At 34.0% G+C, this 18972-nt stretch overlaps 3 protein-coding genes across 5 annotated transcripts in view; 2 read left to right on the forward strand and 1 right to left on the reverse strand.

Annotated features, from left to right (window-relative positions):
* The window catches only part of LOC129747852 (SET domain-containing protein SmydA-8-like), a 41384-nt gene extending 32867 nt beyond the window's left edge, over positions 1-8517 (forward strand). For all 3 annotated transcript variants that reach the window (XM_055742226.1, XM_055742228.1, XM_055742227.1), the window contains exons 3-5: positions 6596-6762; positions 6844-6984; positions 7173-8517. In XM_055742226.1, coding sequence (XP_055598201.1) covers positions 6596-6762; positions 6844-6984; positions 7173-8436 — 1572 coding nt within the window. In that variant the 3' untranslated portion in view covers positions 8437-8517. The remainder of the gene's footprint in view (positions 1-6595; positions 6763-6843; positions 6985-7172) is intronic.
* A 2946-nt stretch (positions 8518-11463) lies between these two features.
* On the forward strand, positions 11464-12871 carry LOC129745182 (UPF0488 protein CG14286-like). Its single transcript, XM_055738107.1, has 2 exons — positions 11464-11848; positions 12213-12871. Exons 1-2 carry the CDS (start codon positions 11593-11595, stop codon positions 12596-12598), a joined length of 642 nt encoding a protein of 213 aa, XP_055594082.1. The 5' UTR covers positions 11464-11592; the 3' UTR covers positions 12599-12871.
* Positions 12620-18140, reverse strand: LOC129745183 (28 kDa heat- and acid-stable phosphoprotein-like). Its single transcript, XM_055738108.1, has 4 exons — positions 17916-18140; positions 17740-17830; positions 13100-13488; positions 12620-13038 (listed from the first exon to the last, which is right to left on the reverse strand). Exons 1-4 carry the CDS (start codon positions 17923-17925, stop codon positions 13019-13021), a joined length of 510 nt encoding a protein of 169 aa, XP_055594083.1. The 5' UTR covers positions 17926-18140; the 3' UTR covers positions 12620-13018.
* Between the last annotated feature and the right edge of the window lie 832 nt (positions 18141-18972).

The raw sequence follows: 18972 nt of genomic DNA on the forward strand, positions 1-18972 counted from the left end.
TCAGGTATGTTTTGTTTCTTCCATGCAATATAAAACGTGATACAACCGAGAGAAACACCCTAAACATTTTCAAAATGAAAACAATTCTATGAAAAAAAATAGTGAACGGTGTATAGTAGGGGAGAGTGAGGTAACGTGGGCCACTCTAAATATCTCAGCTGTGTGTTGAGATAAAAATCTCAATTCAACTGTTATCGTCGTCGCTTTGCGTAAGCATGTTTTTCTATATGTTGTTGACTTATGTACGCGTCATATGCTTCTTTTATTTAACTAGCCTAGACCAGTGGTCGGCAACCTTTTGAGTCAGAAGAGCCAAAAACTTCAAATTTTCAAAATTCAGGGTTTGAAAGAGCCACATTAAAGATTAATTGTTTTTGTTTCAAATAAAAAATAAACAAAACACAATATATGAATAACCAATGAACATAAGTTTTACGAAAACAACTTTAGATCATTAGAGTTTAATTCTAATTCATAATAAAAATCAGTTTGTGTTCATTAAATACATGGATTCTTTTCTGGATTGTCAACTCTCTTAAAATGTTTTGGTTTTTTATCAATTTTGATGCGTTGGCAAATATTGGGTCAAGAAAATTTAGAATCCATAACAAGCTTTTAAACTACTATGCATGATGTTAAAGTAAGGTTGCCAGAGTTTTTTCTGCACGTATCTGGGCCGGGCAAATCCGGTCTATTTTATCTAAAACCTGGCAATTTAATTTCAAAATTTTCGACCAAAACCCGGAAAATATCCAGGCAAATTTGGACAAAACCTAGGAATTACTCATCAAAAATCAAGAAAAAAAAAACTTGAAAGATAATTTTTTCATCAAAATTTAACAGCAGATTTTTAAATTGTATTTTACGATTCCAAAAACCTTTCATATTTATTTTTACGCAACTTGTTCAAAACTTTCGTTTTGGACGCAAAAATATTTTTCTTACAACCCATTTTGTTTTTTTAAGCAAGATTTGAGAATGAGAATGAAAAAAAATCTGGGCAAAATCCGGGCTTTTCCACCGAAATCCGAGCAACCTGCCTAGAACGGAGTTTTTCAAAATTTTATATTAAAAACTGGATAAAACCGGGCAATCTGGCCACCTTATGTTAAAGTGAAAGATTTGAATATATTAACAAACCCAGAATATTTATAATTTCTTCGGCAAAGAAAAGCTTTTAAAATAACAAAATACAGGGAAATTCAGTTTGTTAAAATTATATAGCTTTTTTATGCCATTACCCTAGATTTAAAGGATCCTTTTCAAAATCCTGAAGTATCTGGTCAAATTCAACTGAAAAAATTTTAATCTTCAAAAATTATGCTCCTGGCAGCCGGTTACATATTCCGATTAGAAGAGCATATCAAAACAATAACTTAAACCTTTCTTAATGAGAAATATAAATCTAGTTCAGTTATATTTTTTTTTTTCAATTTTTTTATAAAGTTTTTTCAAACTTTAATCTTTATTCTCAATGATGATTCGAATTTGAAAAGATGTCAAACTTAAGTTTATAATTCTCCTTTCAACTTTTAAATTATTGACTAAGATTTTGTTGTTTAAGAACAACAGTTACTCTTTCCGTAAACGGTAAATGATAAATTAAAACTTATGATCTTAGTTTTGTCATGTTCTTTCACGTAGAAAAGTAATTTTTGATGAAACATGAATAAGTCACACAAACGCAACCTATATGCAAATCATAGCTTGTAGGGAATCGTGGGCCACATTTTGTGGGGTAACTAGGGACACCTATATTTTGGTGTTTTTATACACATTCAGAACATAAAATACATTTTTCCTACCTTTAAAGTTTTCTTAAGCCAAATAAAAAGTTGTGAAAAATATTTTGTCCATTTTTTCCAATGTGATAGAGACGAACATAAAACCTATATAAGGAATTTTTCAACTCTCTTTTTTATTTCCTCATTTTTGCTTTAAAATAACTAAATGAATTATGAAATTTCAGTTTTGGGTGAACTTATAAACTTTAAACGTTATCTAGTCAATTTGGATTTGGTGGCGCACGATTCCCCACCATTTTTCAAAATCCAAAAATAACTACTTTTTTAAAACAGTCAGAGCTGTAATGTATTTTAAAAATAAAAAATGCCTACTGATCCCTTTAAGTGTAGAAAACCTTTCTATTTATTTTTTTTTCTTTGTATCTTTTATAATAAAGATGTTATGAAGCAAAGAAAAAAGTGGCCCATGATACCCCACTCTCCCCTAGTAGAGACTTTGACAAGGGTTCGATAAAAAACGAGTTAAAGTAAAATGATTTGATAAAAGAATACTGAATTCTGTACATTTTCTTAGTATCATCATATTTTTTTGCGCAGACATGAATGCCATGTGAACGGTAAAGTGTCTTAAATAAAAAATAATAATAATCATATTTTTTTTAATATAGAAACTCGCCGTCTTCTACAGATTCGGAAAGCATTCAATTTCAGGTTCCATGCGCCAAATATAGAATGAACGATACTTAATCCCGTACTCAAATTAGATGGATTTTCGGATTTGATTAGATTGACTATTTTTTGGCTATATTACTTTTTATTTCTCAGTTTTAAAGTCTTAGATATGGAGAATTCTTATAGTTTGTCTAAAACCCTATAGCCATAGCATACTTTCAGGAGAAAACTTATTTTTTTAGACAAAATCAAGCTTTTAACACGTTTGTCGCCAGGAATGGGTGACGCAAAATACGTGTAAATTTAAATAGTCATAAAAATATCGTTTTAACTTTATAAATATTTGTATTTTTGCAATGACTAAACCTAATCTTCAATTGTAAGATATAAAATTTTCAGGTTACAATAACGCACTCGGAAATAATCATTTTAAGCTTTAATTTTTGAAAACTAATGTGTTTTTTTAAGTGTGTCGATGTTTCTTATTTGGCTCTTATTGTTCCTAATTGTTAACATATGTGTTCCAAATTATGGACATATAGAGGAAAAGTGTAACCAATATTTGTTCCTTATTCTGCATATAATTATCTTTCTTATAAGTTTAATGAGAAAAGTCTTGAAACATACCTTTTATCATAACTTTTATGATATGTTTTGGAAAACGACCAGAGAAAACATGCCTATAAAAATTCTACAACAAGTTCGTTTTTGTCAGTTTTGAAGTAAGTAGTGGATGAGCTTATAAAAACCTAATTTTAAATTTTTCAATTCAGACAGATTGAACTTGCTTTTTTCACAATTTTTTTTTTCATTTAACATTTATCATATTTCAACAAGTAGAAAATTTAAAGTAATGGATACAAATAAGTTTACGACGAATTTCATTCAGACTCATTTTTTTCAATTTTCTATTGCGATTCTGTTCCCGTTGAGAAGCTCTCTGAAACTTGATGGTTTACTTTTCTAATATTAATGAGTCTTTCTTCAATCCTTTGTTTTTTCCTCTTCAATCTACCTGTTTGCATCCATTGCTTTTGTAAACTCGTCAATGCAGGTTTCAGCAGAATGAACAGGAAAATGTTTTTTTCTGTAGTTACAATGTTTCTTTTTTTTGTGGTGTCTGAGGTAACTTCAAGAGCTGCGAAAATCTTCTGCTTTGCAAGTTTGTTACATGTTCAATGATTTAATATACAAAAATCAATACGGATTTAGATAATTTGCTTCGTTCAAAGAATTATCTTTGAGTGTTTTTATATCATGTGTAGGTTTCTCAGATTGGTTTTCGATTTGAGGAAGAATTGAGAAGCTTTGGACTATCATTGTGCCACATGTGACAAATTTAGATTTTCCTGGTTTGTAGTAGACTCAAAAAAGGTTTTCCTGTTGTTCTTCAATTATTGGAAGATCGATAATTTAAATATGTTATGCTTCGAGCAGTTTTCAGCTGAAACATGTGTTTAAAAATTTGAAATACACATGAGCAGACATCTGTTCTGTATTCATTGGAGTAATTTTTATGTTGAAATCTCCTGCAATTTTCGGGAAAACGATTTTATTGTAAAAGTAAAAGATAAATGGTTCAATGATTCAAATGAGTTCTTTTGAATTTTCGAACAACGATTTTCTTAGAACTTTTGTACAACGCTCATGCCCGTCAAGTCATGAATATGGATAAGTTTTTCTTTTGGAATAGACACATGGTTTTTATTTAAAGCTTATTTAAATACAATTACAGCCATGGTTTCTCTAAGCTGTTAAGCTTCATGTCAATTTCCAGAACTTCTTCGGGTTTTTCGAACAGCGAAATCTTTCGAAAATATATTTTCGACACATAGATACATAGATAGCTTTGAAATACACTTTAGTTTTAAAAAATTATTATGTTTTCACTTATAACCATTTAGTTTACAGTTAGTTGAATATAAAGTTAATGAAGTTAAGATAAAATAAGCTTTAACAACTTTACGTCAATCATTTATTTTACGCCAATCATATTCACTAAAAAAAAATGCTATAACTTCAATATAGTTGGGAGCATTTTGACTATGTCCAACATTAGGAACACACTGAAAAAAGTGTTCTTAATTTTGGACATAGCAATTTTTAGTTTTTACTTGAAAAAAACATAATTTTAACTGACTTATTACAAAAATCATTGTGATTAACAATCCGACAAAAATTTTCAAAAAAAAAAACGGCTGAAAAATTCAGCTTATATCTTCTATTTCTAAAACTGCGTCTTTGAAGAAACAAGCTAAGAATCCCGTTCCATTTGGACATATTTAAAGAAAACGGTTTTTAGTAAAAAAAATTTAGGATTTATAAAACTAAATCTCTCTATTCACCACTGATTTAATTTTTAATTTGATACAGTGTAATCAAGTTATATTTTAAGGACTACAAAATGATAATAACATAATTTCTAACATTAAAGACTAGTTTTATAAAGTTTTTGATTTTCATGTAAAATTAAAAAAAAATCCAGCAATGAATGTACAAATTTTAAAATTTATCAAAGCTATACAATCTTTACCAGTATGACTGATTGGCTATGATATCTTCAAAATTTGTAATGGTTCAATCATTCTATACCAGCACAATTTCTGTAAAAATATTTTTTGGACAGTAATCAAACTTTTTACATAAATGTTTTTATAATTCAGTTACCTGTCTGGGGTAAGATGCAACAAAGTGCAAATCGAAGAGACACCTTTTAAATCTCGTTCCCATATGCTGGAACATTATTGTTTTGCATCACGCGTTTGTCAGCATTGAAATTTCGTTCATCTAAATATTTATTTTTATTATTTCAGCTAGGCATTAGAATTTTTTGTAGTATTTTTTACGCCTAAATGTATGCAACATCCTCATGTTTAAAAAAAATGTTAAAATTAGTTACAACAGATCCAAAAATTACTGTATTTGGTGTTTTTACGCGTAATGGCCTTTATGGCATCCAAAATTTTACAAATACTAGTTATAAATTTTCACACTTTTTATCAGATTTTTCATTAAAAACAAAATTTGTTTTGCTCTGTTTTTAAGCATAGTGAAAATCGTATGTTTTTAGAAAATTGAAAATAACCGAAGAATCCAATAAACTTTCTGACTACGTCAATTTGATGTCCTACCAAACTTAAAACTTTTGTTGCATAGGAGTATGAGGAGGAGGAGGACGTGAGTTTTTAAGAAGCCATTGAAGTTGAAAAGTGTTGCATGTTACCCCAGTTGACCCACTATTGATGAAAATAATATAAAGCTCTGCTCAGACTAATTAACAAAAGCGAAATATTGGTAATTAAAATCTCTTCATTTTGATACTAGAGCGAGCCGGATCTTTGTGGGTGTTTACTGTTTTATGTATGTATGTAGGTATCAGGTTTTTCTATGAACTCATCACTCATCTACTATTAAGATATTCTCTAAAAATTAGGACAATTAAGTACATTTTTTCTAAAATCAGTACTATTCTAGCGTTTTCGAAAAATCAGTGCATTTGTCTATTTCTGTGATATTTTTTCATATGTAAATCTTTTAAAAAACATTGTAGGAAAAAGCATACTACAAAAATTGTACAAATAAGATTGTTTAATGACAAAGTGGAAGGATTTCTTTTCTCGCCCTGCAACGAATGTATCCATTCTACCAATGTTTTTATAAAGAACTTAAAAGTAAAATTATGATAAGTTTTAACCAAAACTAATGAAATTATCAAATTCAAAATGTTCTATGACCGCAAACGAACAAAAAGTCTTTGAATTTGTTAAAAAATCATTGTTGTGATATTGTTTTGTGTCAATTTGGAGATTTGGTTCTACAATCGTCGCTTTTTTTTAATTGAAAGCACTAGAAAGTAACATCATCAAATAACGAACTGTCATAATGGTTTCTTGTAAAATATTCAAAAAATTTCATGAAAAACAAAAATTTAAAATTTAATTCCACTTTTATAGTTTCATAAAAGCAAAAAGCCTGTCAAAATAACTCCGTACCGAGAAAAGGTACTATAATAATAGCACAACGTTATGAATAATTATGCAAATAACCAGACCTTGGACATCGCGACCTGATTGACTTATTCTGTATTTTAAAAATTTTCACTTTCGCATCTGTCTGCATCGCAGAAAGTTCCGAAATCGAACAAAGTAGGTAATTAAATATTTTATTGGTCATTTCAGCAACAACGAAAAAATAAAAACCGAAGCCATCAGAAGGCTGCCGGTGAGCACGAGGACGAAAATGATGAAAATGCAGGGAAAAACTCTGTCTCGGAAGCTACGGTTGCGGAAAATGACAACAACAGCAACAAACCGTATTCGATTAAACAGTCCGAATTGGTTGGCAGGTATGGCTCTACAATTCGAGGCTTATCGAATTTCAATTAAGAAACGCGTATGTTTATTGTTTCATTCCTTTACTTCTTTAGGTATTTGGTGGCCTCCCGGAAGTTAAACGCCGGGGAGAAAATCATCGAAGTTGCACCGTTAGCGATTGGTCCTTGGGCTGAAAGTGATCCCATCTGCCTTGGGTGTCACAGACTGTTCGAAAAAGGCAGTAAAATTTTGCGGTAGGTTTTTTGTTTAGAATTTGAGTTTGATTATAATTGTAGATACATATTTGGGAGTGCATCGTGTGATGAGTAAATAATATAAGAAAGCGCCTGTATTTATGTTACAGGCTTATTCCAAAGTCATCACAGTTAAATAATAAAAAAAACATCAAATTATTTGACATTTTGTCGTATTTTGCTTTCAGATGCGTTGATTGTAATTGGCGAATTTGCAGCGAAAATTGCCAAGATCTTGCTGTCCATAGGAATCAAGAATGCATTCCACTCAAGGAGCATAACGTGGCTGAGCTGCTGAAAACCGCCACTCCTCTCGAATCTAAGTTTATGTACGAAGCCATTTTCGCTTTACGTTGTTTGCTGCTGAAAAAGACTGATAGTGAAAAATTTAATCTTCTATTGAAGATGGACTCCCTCAACGAACTTCGTCGAACGAGAACACTTCTGTGGACGCGCAATCAGAGAGAGATAGTGGAGCGGATTCGAAATCTGTGGAAATTTGATGAATTCTCCGAAGATGAAATTCACACTGTTTGTGGAATAATCGAGGTGAACAGCTTTCAAATAGGACAACATGATGTCCACACTAGAGCGCTCTATCCGGAAGCGTTCTATTTAATGCACGATTGTACCCCAAACACGACTCATACGGACGATCCAATCAGCCACGTTCTTACTATCAGACTGACGAAAGACCTTATGGAAGGAGAAACAATTACTTTATCGTATGCCTATACTCTACAAGGAACTTTGAAACGTAGACAACATCTTTTTGACTGCAAATTCTTCTGGTGCCAGTGTAAGAGATGTTCGGACCCCACTGAATTTGGAACCAACTGCAGTTCATTGAAGTGCTCCAAATGTTCAAAAGGTCTCGTGATCTCCACGAATCCATTGGATCAAGATGCATCCTGGAAATGTAACCACTGTTCGTACGAAATATCTGCAACAGTAATCGTTCAACTTCTTGATCGTTTATTCACGGAGCTTGACGGCATAGACGCTAACAGCATCGAATTGTATGAACAATTCATTAGTAAATATCGCTCGACGCTTCACGAGAACCACTACCTTATTCTTTCGGCTGAACACTCGTTATGTTCGCTTTACGGCAAAATAGATGGCTATCTCATGTCGGATTTGACGATTGAACAAATCAAACGAAAGGAAACTATATGTCGACATTTGCTAGCGCTGGTAGAGGATATCGAACCAGGGCTGAGTCGTTTGAGGGGAGTGATCATGTACGAACTTCATGCTCCCATCATGATAGAAGCTAAGTACAGATTCGAAACCAAACAGCTGAATATGAGTCAAGTGAAGCGGAGCCTGGATGAGGCACTGAAATTGCTTAAACTTAGCGCTAGAATTTTGTCGTTCGAGCCTCCGGGGTCACCGGAACATGAAATGGCCTTAGCCGCAAGTGATGCAGTCTCGAAAATGCAGAGTTAAGATATTTTGAACAGTTATATTTTTGTATTTTAAGACCTATTCGACGTACTTGGAAAATAAATGTGATAAACAATTACAATTTCGGCGATCTAATCAAAACTGACTTTTTACTTTAATCTTCACCTTTATAGTCATAACCTTATAGTAATATATTCATGTTTATTAAGATCTCTGTAAAAGTGTTACTCTAGAGTAGGGATGCCATACGTACTCTTTTAAAAGTATACGCACTATTTTTCGATCGAGAAATGGGCGTTCTTTTTTTGTGAAGTTTTTCGAAATTTACTCTTTTTTTAAAACATTTTATTACAAAAAATAGCTCATTTGTTCCAGTTGATCAAGGTCCTAGTTGATGAAGTCCCACATCTTTACCAGAAATATGAAAGAAATACAGCTTACAACAACATACTCAAATATCCCATTTTTAGAAAGGCATCTTTGAATTGTTCTAATCTGTGAGCGCGATTAGCGCCTTTGGGTATGCAATACTAAACAGTAAACAGATAATGTTTGTTTAAAGGAAAAAATGCACGTCTAAAAACTGTTTTTGAAAAGCATTAAATTATCATGTTTTACTATCTCATCGAATAATCGAGCTACGAAAATTCAGCTCCTGACTTCTCACTTTTCTTTAGTTAAAAATAGTTTAAAGAATTTAAAACGCGAGACTTCCACAAAATTGTCAGTGTTTGAATTACTTAAAATCTCTCGGTTTTCGTTTTTTTAACGTTAGTCTCTACTCTTTTGAAAATTCAGGCGCAGCACTTAGTTCACACTCCGGCGCAGCCCATTTGGCTCAGCACATAGCTCGCATTTGACGCAGCACATAACTTCGGGATGAATCATCCCTGGATGAAAATCCCAGAAAAGAAAGTAGCACATGACTCGCATTTAGGCTATGGTTACCACATCCCGCGACACCTACAAAAGTACATTGAGACCATTTATCCAATAAGTCAGGAGGAACGGTCAACAGCAGAACCCCGCTTATCCGAGCTCTGAGTTTCTGAGGTCTCGGTTTATCCTAGCCATCAGGTTGACACAAGATCCATAAATTATCGAACTTTGCGCCCGGGAAGTATGCAAAAGGATGTACAGATGAAACCCGCTTACCCGAGCTTGTCGGGGGACAGACCACCTCGGTTAAGTGAAACCTCAGATCAAACGAAAAACATTGACAAACCCTAAGACTGAAATTCGCTGTATCGTTTTCTGATGACAAACCCTTTTGCTCTGGTTTTGCATATCATCCAGGCGCATAGCTAGGTTCTTACATGGAATTTATTTTTCTATTCAATCGGCGTTTCTAGCGAGTTTAGATTTAAAACTTGCCAGAGACGTTAATTTAATAGCTTAAACTGTAAGTACTCGACCTCTCTCTACGATTGGCTCAAGATTTGTTCCTTAAGTTATGTTGTACATCCAGAGCTATCTCACAAATTCACTAAGGTCAGGCAGTCTACTAGAGGAAAACCTCATGGGTAAAACTAAAATTGTAAGTTTCTTTATTTGCATATTTTCAGAAAAACTTATCTAACATGCATTATAGATACATATTTTAGCTTTGATCAGCTACTGGCTGATACAAGGAATAGTTAAAAACCTGGTTTGAAATTTATCCGAACATATGTGAATAACGATTGATTATTATTTTTTTTTTTTTTGTAAATTCTTTATTTGAAACGGCTCATACCTTTAGGCTTTAAGGAGTCAAACTCGTTTTGTTTGATTACAATTGTGTGCTTATATCTAGTTCACTTATTGAAGAAAAGATAGAAGATAGATAGGGAAATGAGAAAATAAAAAAAAAATTATAGACGAAGATCAATAGTTTTTAGGAAAAGATATATTTCGAACATGTAGTCCAAGTCTGTCACAGCCAGCACATCTCTCACTTGAACATGGGGTAGTTTTCCTCGGGCCCTAGGGGAGTCTATAAAATTCGTTCTGGCGACAAGTTGGACCTCGCACGACTAAACAATATGCTCGATGTCGTGGTAACCTTGGCCGTAACCACACAAATTGCTGCCAGCAATATCAAAACGATAGAGTATCCCGTCTAAGGGATAATGATTGGACATGAGACGCGAAAATATACGAATAAAATCCCGACTCAAGTTCAATCTATTAAACCATGATTTAAGGCTTACCTTTGGGATAATCGAGTGGAGCCAAAATCACGACACGACCCTTCTTATCCTCGTCCCATTTGCGCTGCCAGTTGACAATAGAGTTTCTTCGAACCAAATAGTAAAATTCGTTGAAGACGATTTCACGTTGATACGTGTCGCCTTCTATCGCCCCCACCTTTGCCAGAGTAACGATTGAATAGCAGATTCAAATGAAGTATTACAAATAACGATTACGAAAGAATCCACCTAGAGATTCCAAGTTTTTTCGGCTACAAATAACAAAAGTGAAAAAGTCATAATTTTTTATATTCATTAAGCCACGATATTATCAAAAAAGTAATCGGTTTAAATAAGCTTACATAACGACAGGCGTTTTCAAATACAGTGACTTAAATATTAGCAATGATAGCGATGATATCACGCCTTAGTTTATGGAACTTATCTGTTCAACGATCAGTATTTTTTATATGTTTTTTTTAGAAACGACTGATGATATGGCGGATATAAGGGGACTCATCCTTGAAAACTATGTTAACCAAAATAAAAGGCAAAAAATTGCGAGGTGCTGCAATCGGTTTTGTTACATTGAAGAAAAAATCGTTATCTATCACTGATACGATTACCACAGTAAAGTGTTGTTAATAAACCATAAAAAAAGTAATCTGTCATCCACTTGATTCAATTAAACAATCTTTGGCTTTGCTTAGATTTAAAAAAAATTAAGGCGAAATAGAATATCATGCATGTAATGAGACTGTCGTCTTTGATATTTAAAACGCCAGAATGTATGCAACTTCATCGATTAACATGTGAGCAGGTTTGCTTTAAAACCTAGGCAATCATTGGTTCTTCACTTTCAGTGTGTTTGCGCAATCATTCGTGTGTTTTTGCAACACGCCTTGTTGATTTTTTAAAAATCAAAACAACGTGCGAATTTCATTAAAACCAACCAAAAATCCAAATCAGCTCCTATTGTGAAAATTCAAACTTCTAACGATAGAAGAACCCACAGGGATCAGTAAAAATGGCACCACCAAAGGCTAGACTGCACAAGGGCACCGGCAAACTTAAGTCTATTCCGACACCGAGTCCTCTGTCCTCGCACAGCAGACCATCATCATCAACGGCAGCAGCATCCTCTACCAGCAGTAGCAATGGACAGTCCAGTGGAACAGAACCGACTGAATCCAACATCCAGTTCGAGCTGGAACTGTACTGGTGTGTTCAGCAACTCGAAAACAGCCTCAACGCTCCCCATATACGAGAGAATAATAAGAAAGGTCGGTATTTATGTAGCCAATTTTTATACCGTTTGTTGATACGGTCCCAGGGCCGGGTTAAAGGGCGCTTTCTGTAGTAGAAATTTCGATAGTCTCGTTCGCTTCTGTAAATGAAGACGCCTTCTTGTACACTATTTCGGAGAACTGACCATATCAAATGGTAAAATGAAAAATGATTTTCATTAAGTTCGTACTTCAATATAAGTCGCCACATTTTCAATGTTTTTAAGTCAAGTATTCTGTGCCGCAGATTCAATTTCTTTCAAGATCTCGTGTATTTTTTTTCATTATTTTTTTAAGTTTTATAAAACAGTTAATTTAATGTTAACCTTATAATCCAATGGTATCCTTTTAATCATTTCAGTTGAAGACACACTCAAACTAATTAACACCTTGAAATCTCCAAACCAACCGCTGATTAAAAAGCGCCAAATTATGCGTTCCAGTTTTGGAGATTACCGTAAGAAGATGGCCGATGAAGAGGCAAAACTGGCCTTGCGGGCCGATAGTCTTGGGTTCGATGCCCCCAAAAAGAAAGCCAAGTATCACTTTGTAAAGAAAGCTGCAATACTAACCGAAGATAAAACTTTTCGGTTCAATTTCTCCAACATTCAACTCGAGGACAACGAAAGCAAAACTGATGACGCTGGATCAGAAAAACGGGAGGAACCAAAATCGACAATTACGAAAATTGATCCTTGCTACCAATCAGATAACTCTTTTAGGTTTAACTTTAACTTGCCAGAATAGAAAATAAAAAGACTTGAAACGTTGGATTTTAGTGATATTTTATTGAACCTTCAATGACGTTTGGGTTAGTTTACATTCCATAAGTAGTGCAACTCGTTATTTTAGTGCTAATCAGTTTGAACTATAATGTGACGGATGGAAAGTGGATAATAGTAAGATTTCATCCGTAACATTATCCATCTTTCAGAAATGGTTGCTAAACATCGCACTTGACAATAAAAGACCATATTCTAAAAATTTAATTTATATCAAAATTTATCGCAGCAATATGTATAGGGATTGTGAAATTCGAAATCAAAGGAGTGGAAATCACGTTACATGTACTGATGTTCTGCAGATGATCGCTCCTCCTTTGGCTCAAATCCCTCAATTATCAATCGCTCTCAGTGAATTTATAGATTACATTCAATCTACTTTCACTTATGTTTTACTTTCTTTCGCTGAAAAATGAAAAATAAATACTTTTATAACTAATAAGCAAAAATAAAACAACGAAATTACCCTTTTTCTCCGCCTCTCGTCTAGCGGCTGCCTCCGCGCGATGCTGCTTGATTATGGCCAGCCGAGCCAAATCCGCCTTAGCTTGCGACGTTTTACCCTCGGCGTGTCGCTTTTGGTAGGCCGCCTGTGCGCGTTGTTTCTCGATTTGCTCCCTCTCGCGGCGGCTCAGCGATGAAGACGATTCATCCTCGGCAGCAGCACCGGCCTCCAGGGCGTTGGTCTTTACGAAGGCCTTCTTCGGCTGTCGGTTGGGGTTGCTGATCTCGATCAGGGAACTGGCGCCTTTTTTGTCATCCTCAGATTCCTCCTCAGATTCGTCACTATCCTTCTCACTTACCTCCTCGTCGTCCTCCTCCTCTTCAGAAGATTCCTCCCGAGTGTCACGCCATCTGCGATACAGGAAAGCAGATAAATATGGATTCAAGATTGAACAATTAAAGTTCAGGAATATCTTCAATAGAACAAACAGAATATTAAAGTTTGTACATAAAGTGTTGAAACATTGATTTGTGTCTGTGATTGTTAATAAATACTATCACCAAACAGACGCTAGTAGTAAAATACCTAGATTTCGACAGTTTTGGCTTGATTTGTCAGAAAAACCATGTAAATAAACTATTTGACTAAAGTTTTTCATTTCAAATGTGATTGGTTATATGAATCAGATTTTTTTCTTCATTTTCTACCTTTTTTATTGATCAAAAGTTTCAAAACAACGTATTTATTAGCCTTTTACTAAAACCTCTCGATGATCTAGTTTTTGACATTCAATTTTAGTTTTCGACCAAGGAATATTTAAATAAGGTAGTGTCGAGAGCCATATTGGATTTTTTTTGTGACGTCACAAAAACGAATGTATCGAGAATTTATATGCGAAGGGCAGAAATTTCGAAGAAAAACATGTTTTAGAACTAAAATGAGTTCCAATTTCATTTTTATTGTGTTGTAAGACCCCTGTTTCACTATGTTATGAAATTTTCTGGTCCTTTAAAGATTGCATTATGTTTTTTTTCTCATTTTAATAATGAACGCAATGTCATCTTGAAGCTAAAACGTTCAAAAACGAAGAAAAAATCTACTTTAAAAAAAGTCTAGCTGGTAGTTATTGAGTGTTCAACTGATTGTAATGATTTTTACCTAATTGGTTTACCATATTCAATTCTTATGTAGAACAATTAACATCAATTCTCGCGTGAGCTTTCATTACGTCGAATGAAACAAAATTTGAAAAACTGAGATATTCACTAAAAAAGCTTCATTATAACATTATCTACCTATGTGATTGATAAAACAATCAATTTAAACCCTTTTAATATATAAAATTTAAGACTTCCAAAATGACGAATGAAACAAAACCTTGATTGCCAATTTCAATGTTGCTTACGTCCCTTCTTCCAAACGGCGAATGTGCAGAGGAAGAAAAACCTAGCACATTCGCTATGGATTCCATGAGCAAACAAGTGTATACAGGTAGAGGTTTTCGAATATCAACCTGGCAATGAATATTATTTCAGATTCTTCTTTTCAAGCGTTCTTAAATCGATACTCAAGCAGGCTTTCGAACGCTGTAAAATAATGCAGCAAGGAAAAGAAACCGAACAGCAGCAGTAGCAGCAAACCTAACAACTAACTGCATCAGGCTGAGCGGCAGCAGCCTGCTGCTGTTAGTCACCCAATCACCCGATTCACACTTTTATTACGCATTCACTAATAAATTTACCGCTGCACTCGACAACTCAATAAGTTAACATTCACTATGCCGAGAAAATTGAAAATTTACCGGTAATTGCCTCAGAAACATTTGGGCGTAAGTGCAAGTTGAACGAATCAAAGGACGAATGAGACAAATTTCCCCTCCAGCTGGTCGGCAACAGAAAGCTGATCAGCAGCAGCGAGCTGGTGTGACCGATGGCGCACCCGATTCACACATTTCATTATGCATTTACTCACCAATTTACCGCTACACTAGATATTTCACTTATTAAAAGAAAATTGAAAATTTCCCATAGTATTTGCATCAGAAACATTTGGGCGTAAGTGCAAGTTGAACGAATCAAAGGACGAAAGAAAAGAGACGAATGAAACAAATTTCCCCTCCAAACGACGAATGTGTTCAGACGTATGAACGATTTATGTTTGAATATGTCGTATGTTCCCATATGATTAAAAAATAGCTCTAAAAATTGTAAAAAATTAAATTCATAATGTGGAATATCTGACACAATTAGTTTCCATGAATATTGCGTATTTTTTGAAGGGTTATCGGCGAAGGAATGAAAATAGGATTTGAAAAACACTCTTCAAATTTCAGAAGCGTTTTTTTCGGTTCGGTGTTTCTGTTTCATTCGACGTAATGAAAGCTCACGCGAGAAATAATTGTGGTTTTGTATAAAAGTTTGTTTTTGATAACTTTTTTGTAATAAGGATCATAAACTGCACTGACTTGATCATTTTCATGGAAGACTTTGAACTAATTTTAAAGTTTTGCAAATTTGAGTAGGGAAAATCCACCATTTTTTCTAACTTCGATGGTCTATTTCATACAAAAATTACTCGAAAATCCAACTTTTTTCATACCGATCTTGAAGAGCAAGAATGCTTCTAGAATAACAGGTATAAAAAGTGGAACATCTCCAGCAAATTCTTCAGATTATCAACGAAAAAGGCAAATTTCCTAGTAAATTAACAGATTTTTCGTGATTGTGACGTCGCAGTATGTACTAATACTAAAGCAGGGCTGCCTCGACACTACCTCCTTTAAATATTCCTTGGTTTTCGACCCAAAAAGTTTTAGTTTTCGACAAGCATATCTGTACCAACACGTGAAAAGGATGTATCTCCATATATGGCGAATCGAGAAAAACGCGTTTGAAAAAAATACAACCTATTTTAAATCGCTAATTGAAAATCACTTGAAATTTTTACTTTTTATGAAAGACAAACGATTTTTAGAAGCATCTCCTACTTGTTTGAATAGAGGGATATCAATTTTCATGAAAAAACAACGCGCTATCGTAGATAGAACCTAGCTCACTTGATATTTTGTCTCCCTTGTTTATACACCCTTTGCTATTTTAACATTTCTAGCTTTAGTTTTAAGCTCGCATTCATTTGCAACTATGTTTTAAGTGAATAAAATGTTAAATCTTTATCAACACATAAAAAAAGGATTAATCTCCATGTATGGCGTATCGAGAAAAACGCGTTTGAAAAAAATACAACCTATTTTAAATCCCTAATTAAATATCACTTGACATTTTTGCTTTTTATGAAAGACAAACGATTTTTAGAAGCATTCTCTATGTGTTAGAATAGAGGAATATCAATTTGCATGAAAAAACAACGCTCTATCGTAAATAGAACCTTGCTCACGTAATATTTTGTCTAACCTGTTTATACACCCTTTGCTATTTTCTTATTTTTAGCTTTAGTTATAAGCTCGCATTCATTTGCAACTATGTTTTTATGTTGAATAAAGAGTCAAATTGATTATTTTGAGTTTGTTGGCGGAGTAGTAGCGAAAAATGGTTTCGGAGTAAAGGGTGTATATCCATGTAATGGCAGTTCTGGGTTAAGAATGTTTATAGATCCTTTACTCAAATTGAGTTTTTAATGTAACGGAATAACATTTTCTGAAAAGGGTTTTACCGTTAAGTAGTGCAAATGTTGGCCTATCAAGAGGTACTGAAAATGGTTTTTGTTTACTTTTGGAGATACATCCTTTTCACGTGTTGGTACAGATATTTCCACCTCCTTTGTTAGCTCAGCAATATGAATATTTGCGTATTGGAATTGCTTGTCTACTTCACGGCGTTTTTTTACACCATGGAAACAGTATAAACATGCAGAAGAAGATGGGTGTCGAAAAATAGATTATTGGGAGAATTTTCAGCGCTAGTTTTCGACAGCTCAAAAAACAGTTGAAATTTCATTAAATGTTAGCAACAAATATTCAATAAATTACCGAAAAGATTGATCTCAGAACCTTAACTTTTCGATTGATTCCTTTTGTTGCTTTTAATCAAATAAAAGGGGGGTTTTTCGTGATTCAAAATCATTCTTATATGGTCGTTGGAATTGAATTTCACAGGTGATTTAGAATATTACTTTTAAATTATTTATTTACAACTACCCAATAACTTATTTAGAGGAATTTTTATATTCAAGGTATACTAAAGTGGGAGAGCAAAAATAGAAAAATATGAAGATAGTTAGCTTGAGTCACCAAACAGAAAGATAAGCCTTTCCTTAAAATTTTGTCGAAAACTAGCTCCTGTCGAAATCTAGAGTATCTACCCTATTCCTTTTTGGCATTGTGTTTTTAACAAATGCCAAATTGGCAAATTTTCTTTGAGTAAATTTAATCAGAATGACGTAGAAACGTGTCTTTTTAAACATTTGATTCTTTTCCTCCCCGAAATAGATCAGCGAATCATATAGTGGTTATTTAAGTTTGTCATTTTTAAAAAAAAAATCAGTAATTCGCATGCATTTTAAATTAGTTCCTTGAAACTTACAAGTTGTTTAGTGTTTTCAAAGTCTAAAATTATCTTTGATAATAGGAGCTTACGATTTTGATAATAAACCTTATACAGTATACAGTAAGTATAAACTTAAGGTTAAGGTACCAGATAGCTTACTTTTTCTTCTGTTCCTCGTTTTTACGTTCAGCCTCTAATTCCTCAGCGCTGGTAAAATGGCGATTACGTCCTTTATGGTTTACGTATTTTCCTGAAATGTAACAATGACCATAAAAATAGTAAAAGCATCCTGTTACAGGAACTTGGCTAAGCCATACACACACACACGAACGTACCTCTGGGCATGATTGACGCAATAAACGGCTACTCAGGTCAGGATCCTTTAAGCAGCTTTTGGCCCCGATATGATCAAGCAGCAAATCTTGAAGTTACCTTTTGGGAAATAACTCAATTTCAGCAAGCAAAAAAGGATGTTAAAAATATCAAAATTTGTGGATCATGGACGTATCAAGCGCGCACGCAATAAATTTTCACCATATTTCCACCTCGTTGGGTGTCAAAATGTTTGTTGTGTCAATTGACAGCCTTTGACATGTGAAACAAAACGCAAAAATCTTGAATGGTTGAATATTCTTGCATAAACCTTAATTTGAGAAGACTACCACTCAAATCGAATTTAAGCAAATCTGTTCAAAATTCTCATCTGAACCATCGATACTAGGTGTCCTTGAGGTTCAACTTCTGGGACAGGGTGTGATTCAACAGTCGACTGGGTGTTGAAGTTGGAAATCCTATTAAAACAAAAAACGGTTAGCAAAATTCTTTTAAAAAAAATACAGAAATATTACCCGGAATCGTCTGATGATAGCGTTTTATGACGCTTCTGGACCCAGAGGAAAACAACAAGTATCCTAAAATTATGGAGATGAACTGAATAACAAATGCAGCAGAAATGAATGTTACCAAACTTACCGAGAGAAACGGAAAAATTTCGAAGTTTTCACAGACTTACATTCAGTTCTGCAAAAGTTGTTGCTTGCGCGCGAGTAGGATGTAAATAACAGGCTGACACCCTGGTGGAGCGAGTGAGAAGAAAAACGCCTTAGAGTGTAGAAAAATTAAAGCCCATCTAATCGAAGTACAATACAATGGCATTTTCGTGTTAGTATGACGACAACATATTATGTATCTTTCTCGATTCGGTCCTCGTAACTGATATTTAATCCTATAATGACGGTTTGATTGGATCGACCCACTGTAGACCGAAGATTGCCGTGCACGCTAGAAACTATTAAACCATTTATTATTCAAAAATAATCATTTTTGACCTTTTCCCGGGAAATGCCATTTTATGAGTTCTCCATGAGAACCCATAAAATGACTTTTCGGGGA

Source organism: Uranotaenia lowii, chromosome 2 (genome assembly GCF_029784155.1).
Source record: "Uranotaenia lowii strain MFRU-FL chromosome 2, ASM2978415v1, whole genome shotgun sequence".
NCBI classification, from domain to species: domain Eukaryota; kingdom Metazoa; phylum Arthropoda; class Insecta; order Diptera; family Culicidae; genus Uranotaenia; species Uranotaenia lowii.

Coding starts and splice junctions, on each gene's coding strand:
- LOC129745182 (XM_055738107.1), top strand. CDS start 11,593: ATGGCACCACCAAAGGCTAGACTGCACAAGGGCACCGGCAAACTTAAG. Junction 11,849..12,212: donor ACGAGAGAATAATAAGAAAG/GTCGGTATTTAT, acceptor TAATCATTTCAG/TTGAAGACACACTCAAACTA.
- LOC129745183 (XM_055738108.1), bottom strand. Junction 13,489..17,739: donor AACGAGGAACAGAAGAAAAA/GTAAGCTATCTG, acceptor CCTGTATCGCAG/ATGGCGTGACACTCGGGAGG. Junction 13,039..13,099: donor ACGAGAGGCGGAGAAAAAGG/GTAATTTCGTTG, acceptor TTCATTTTTCAG/CGAAAGAAAGTAAAACATAA.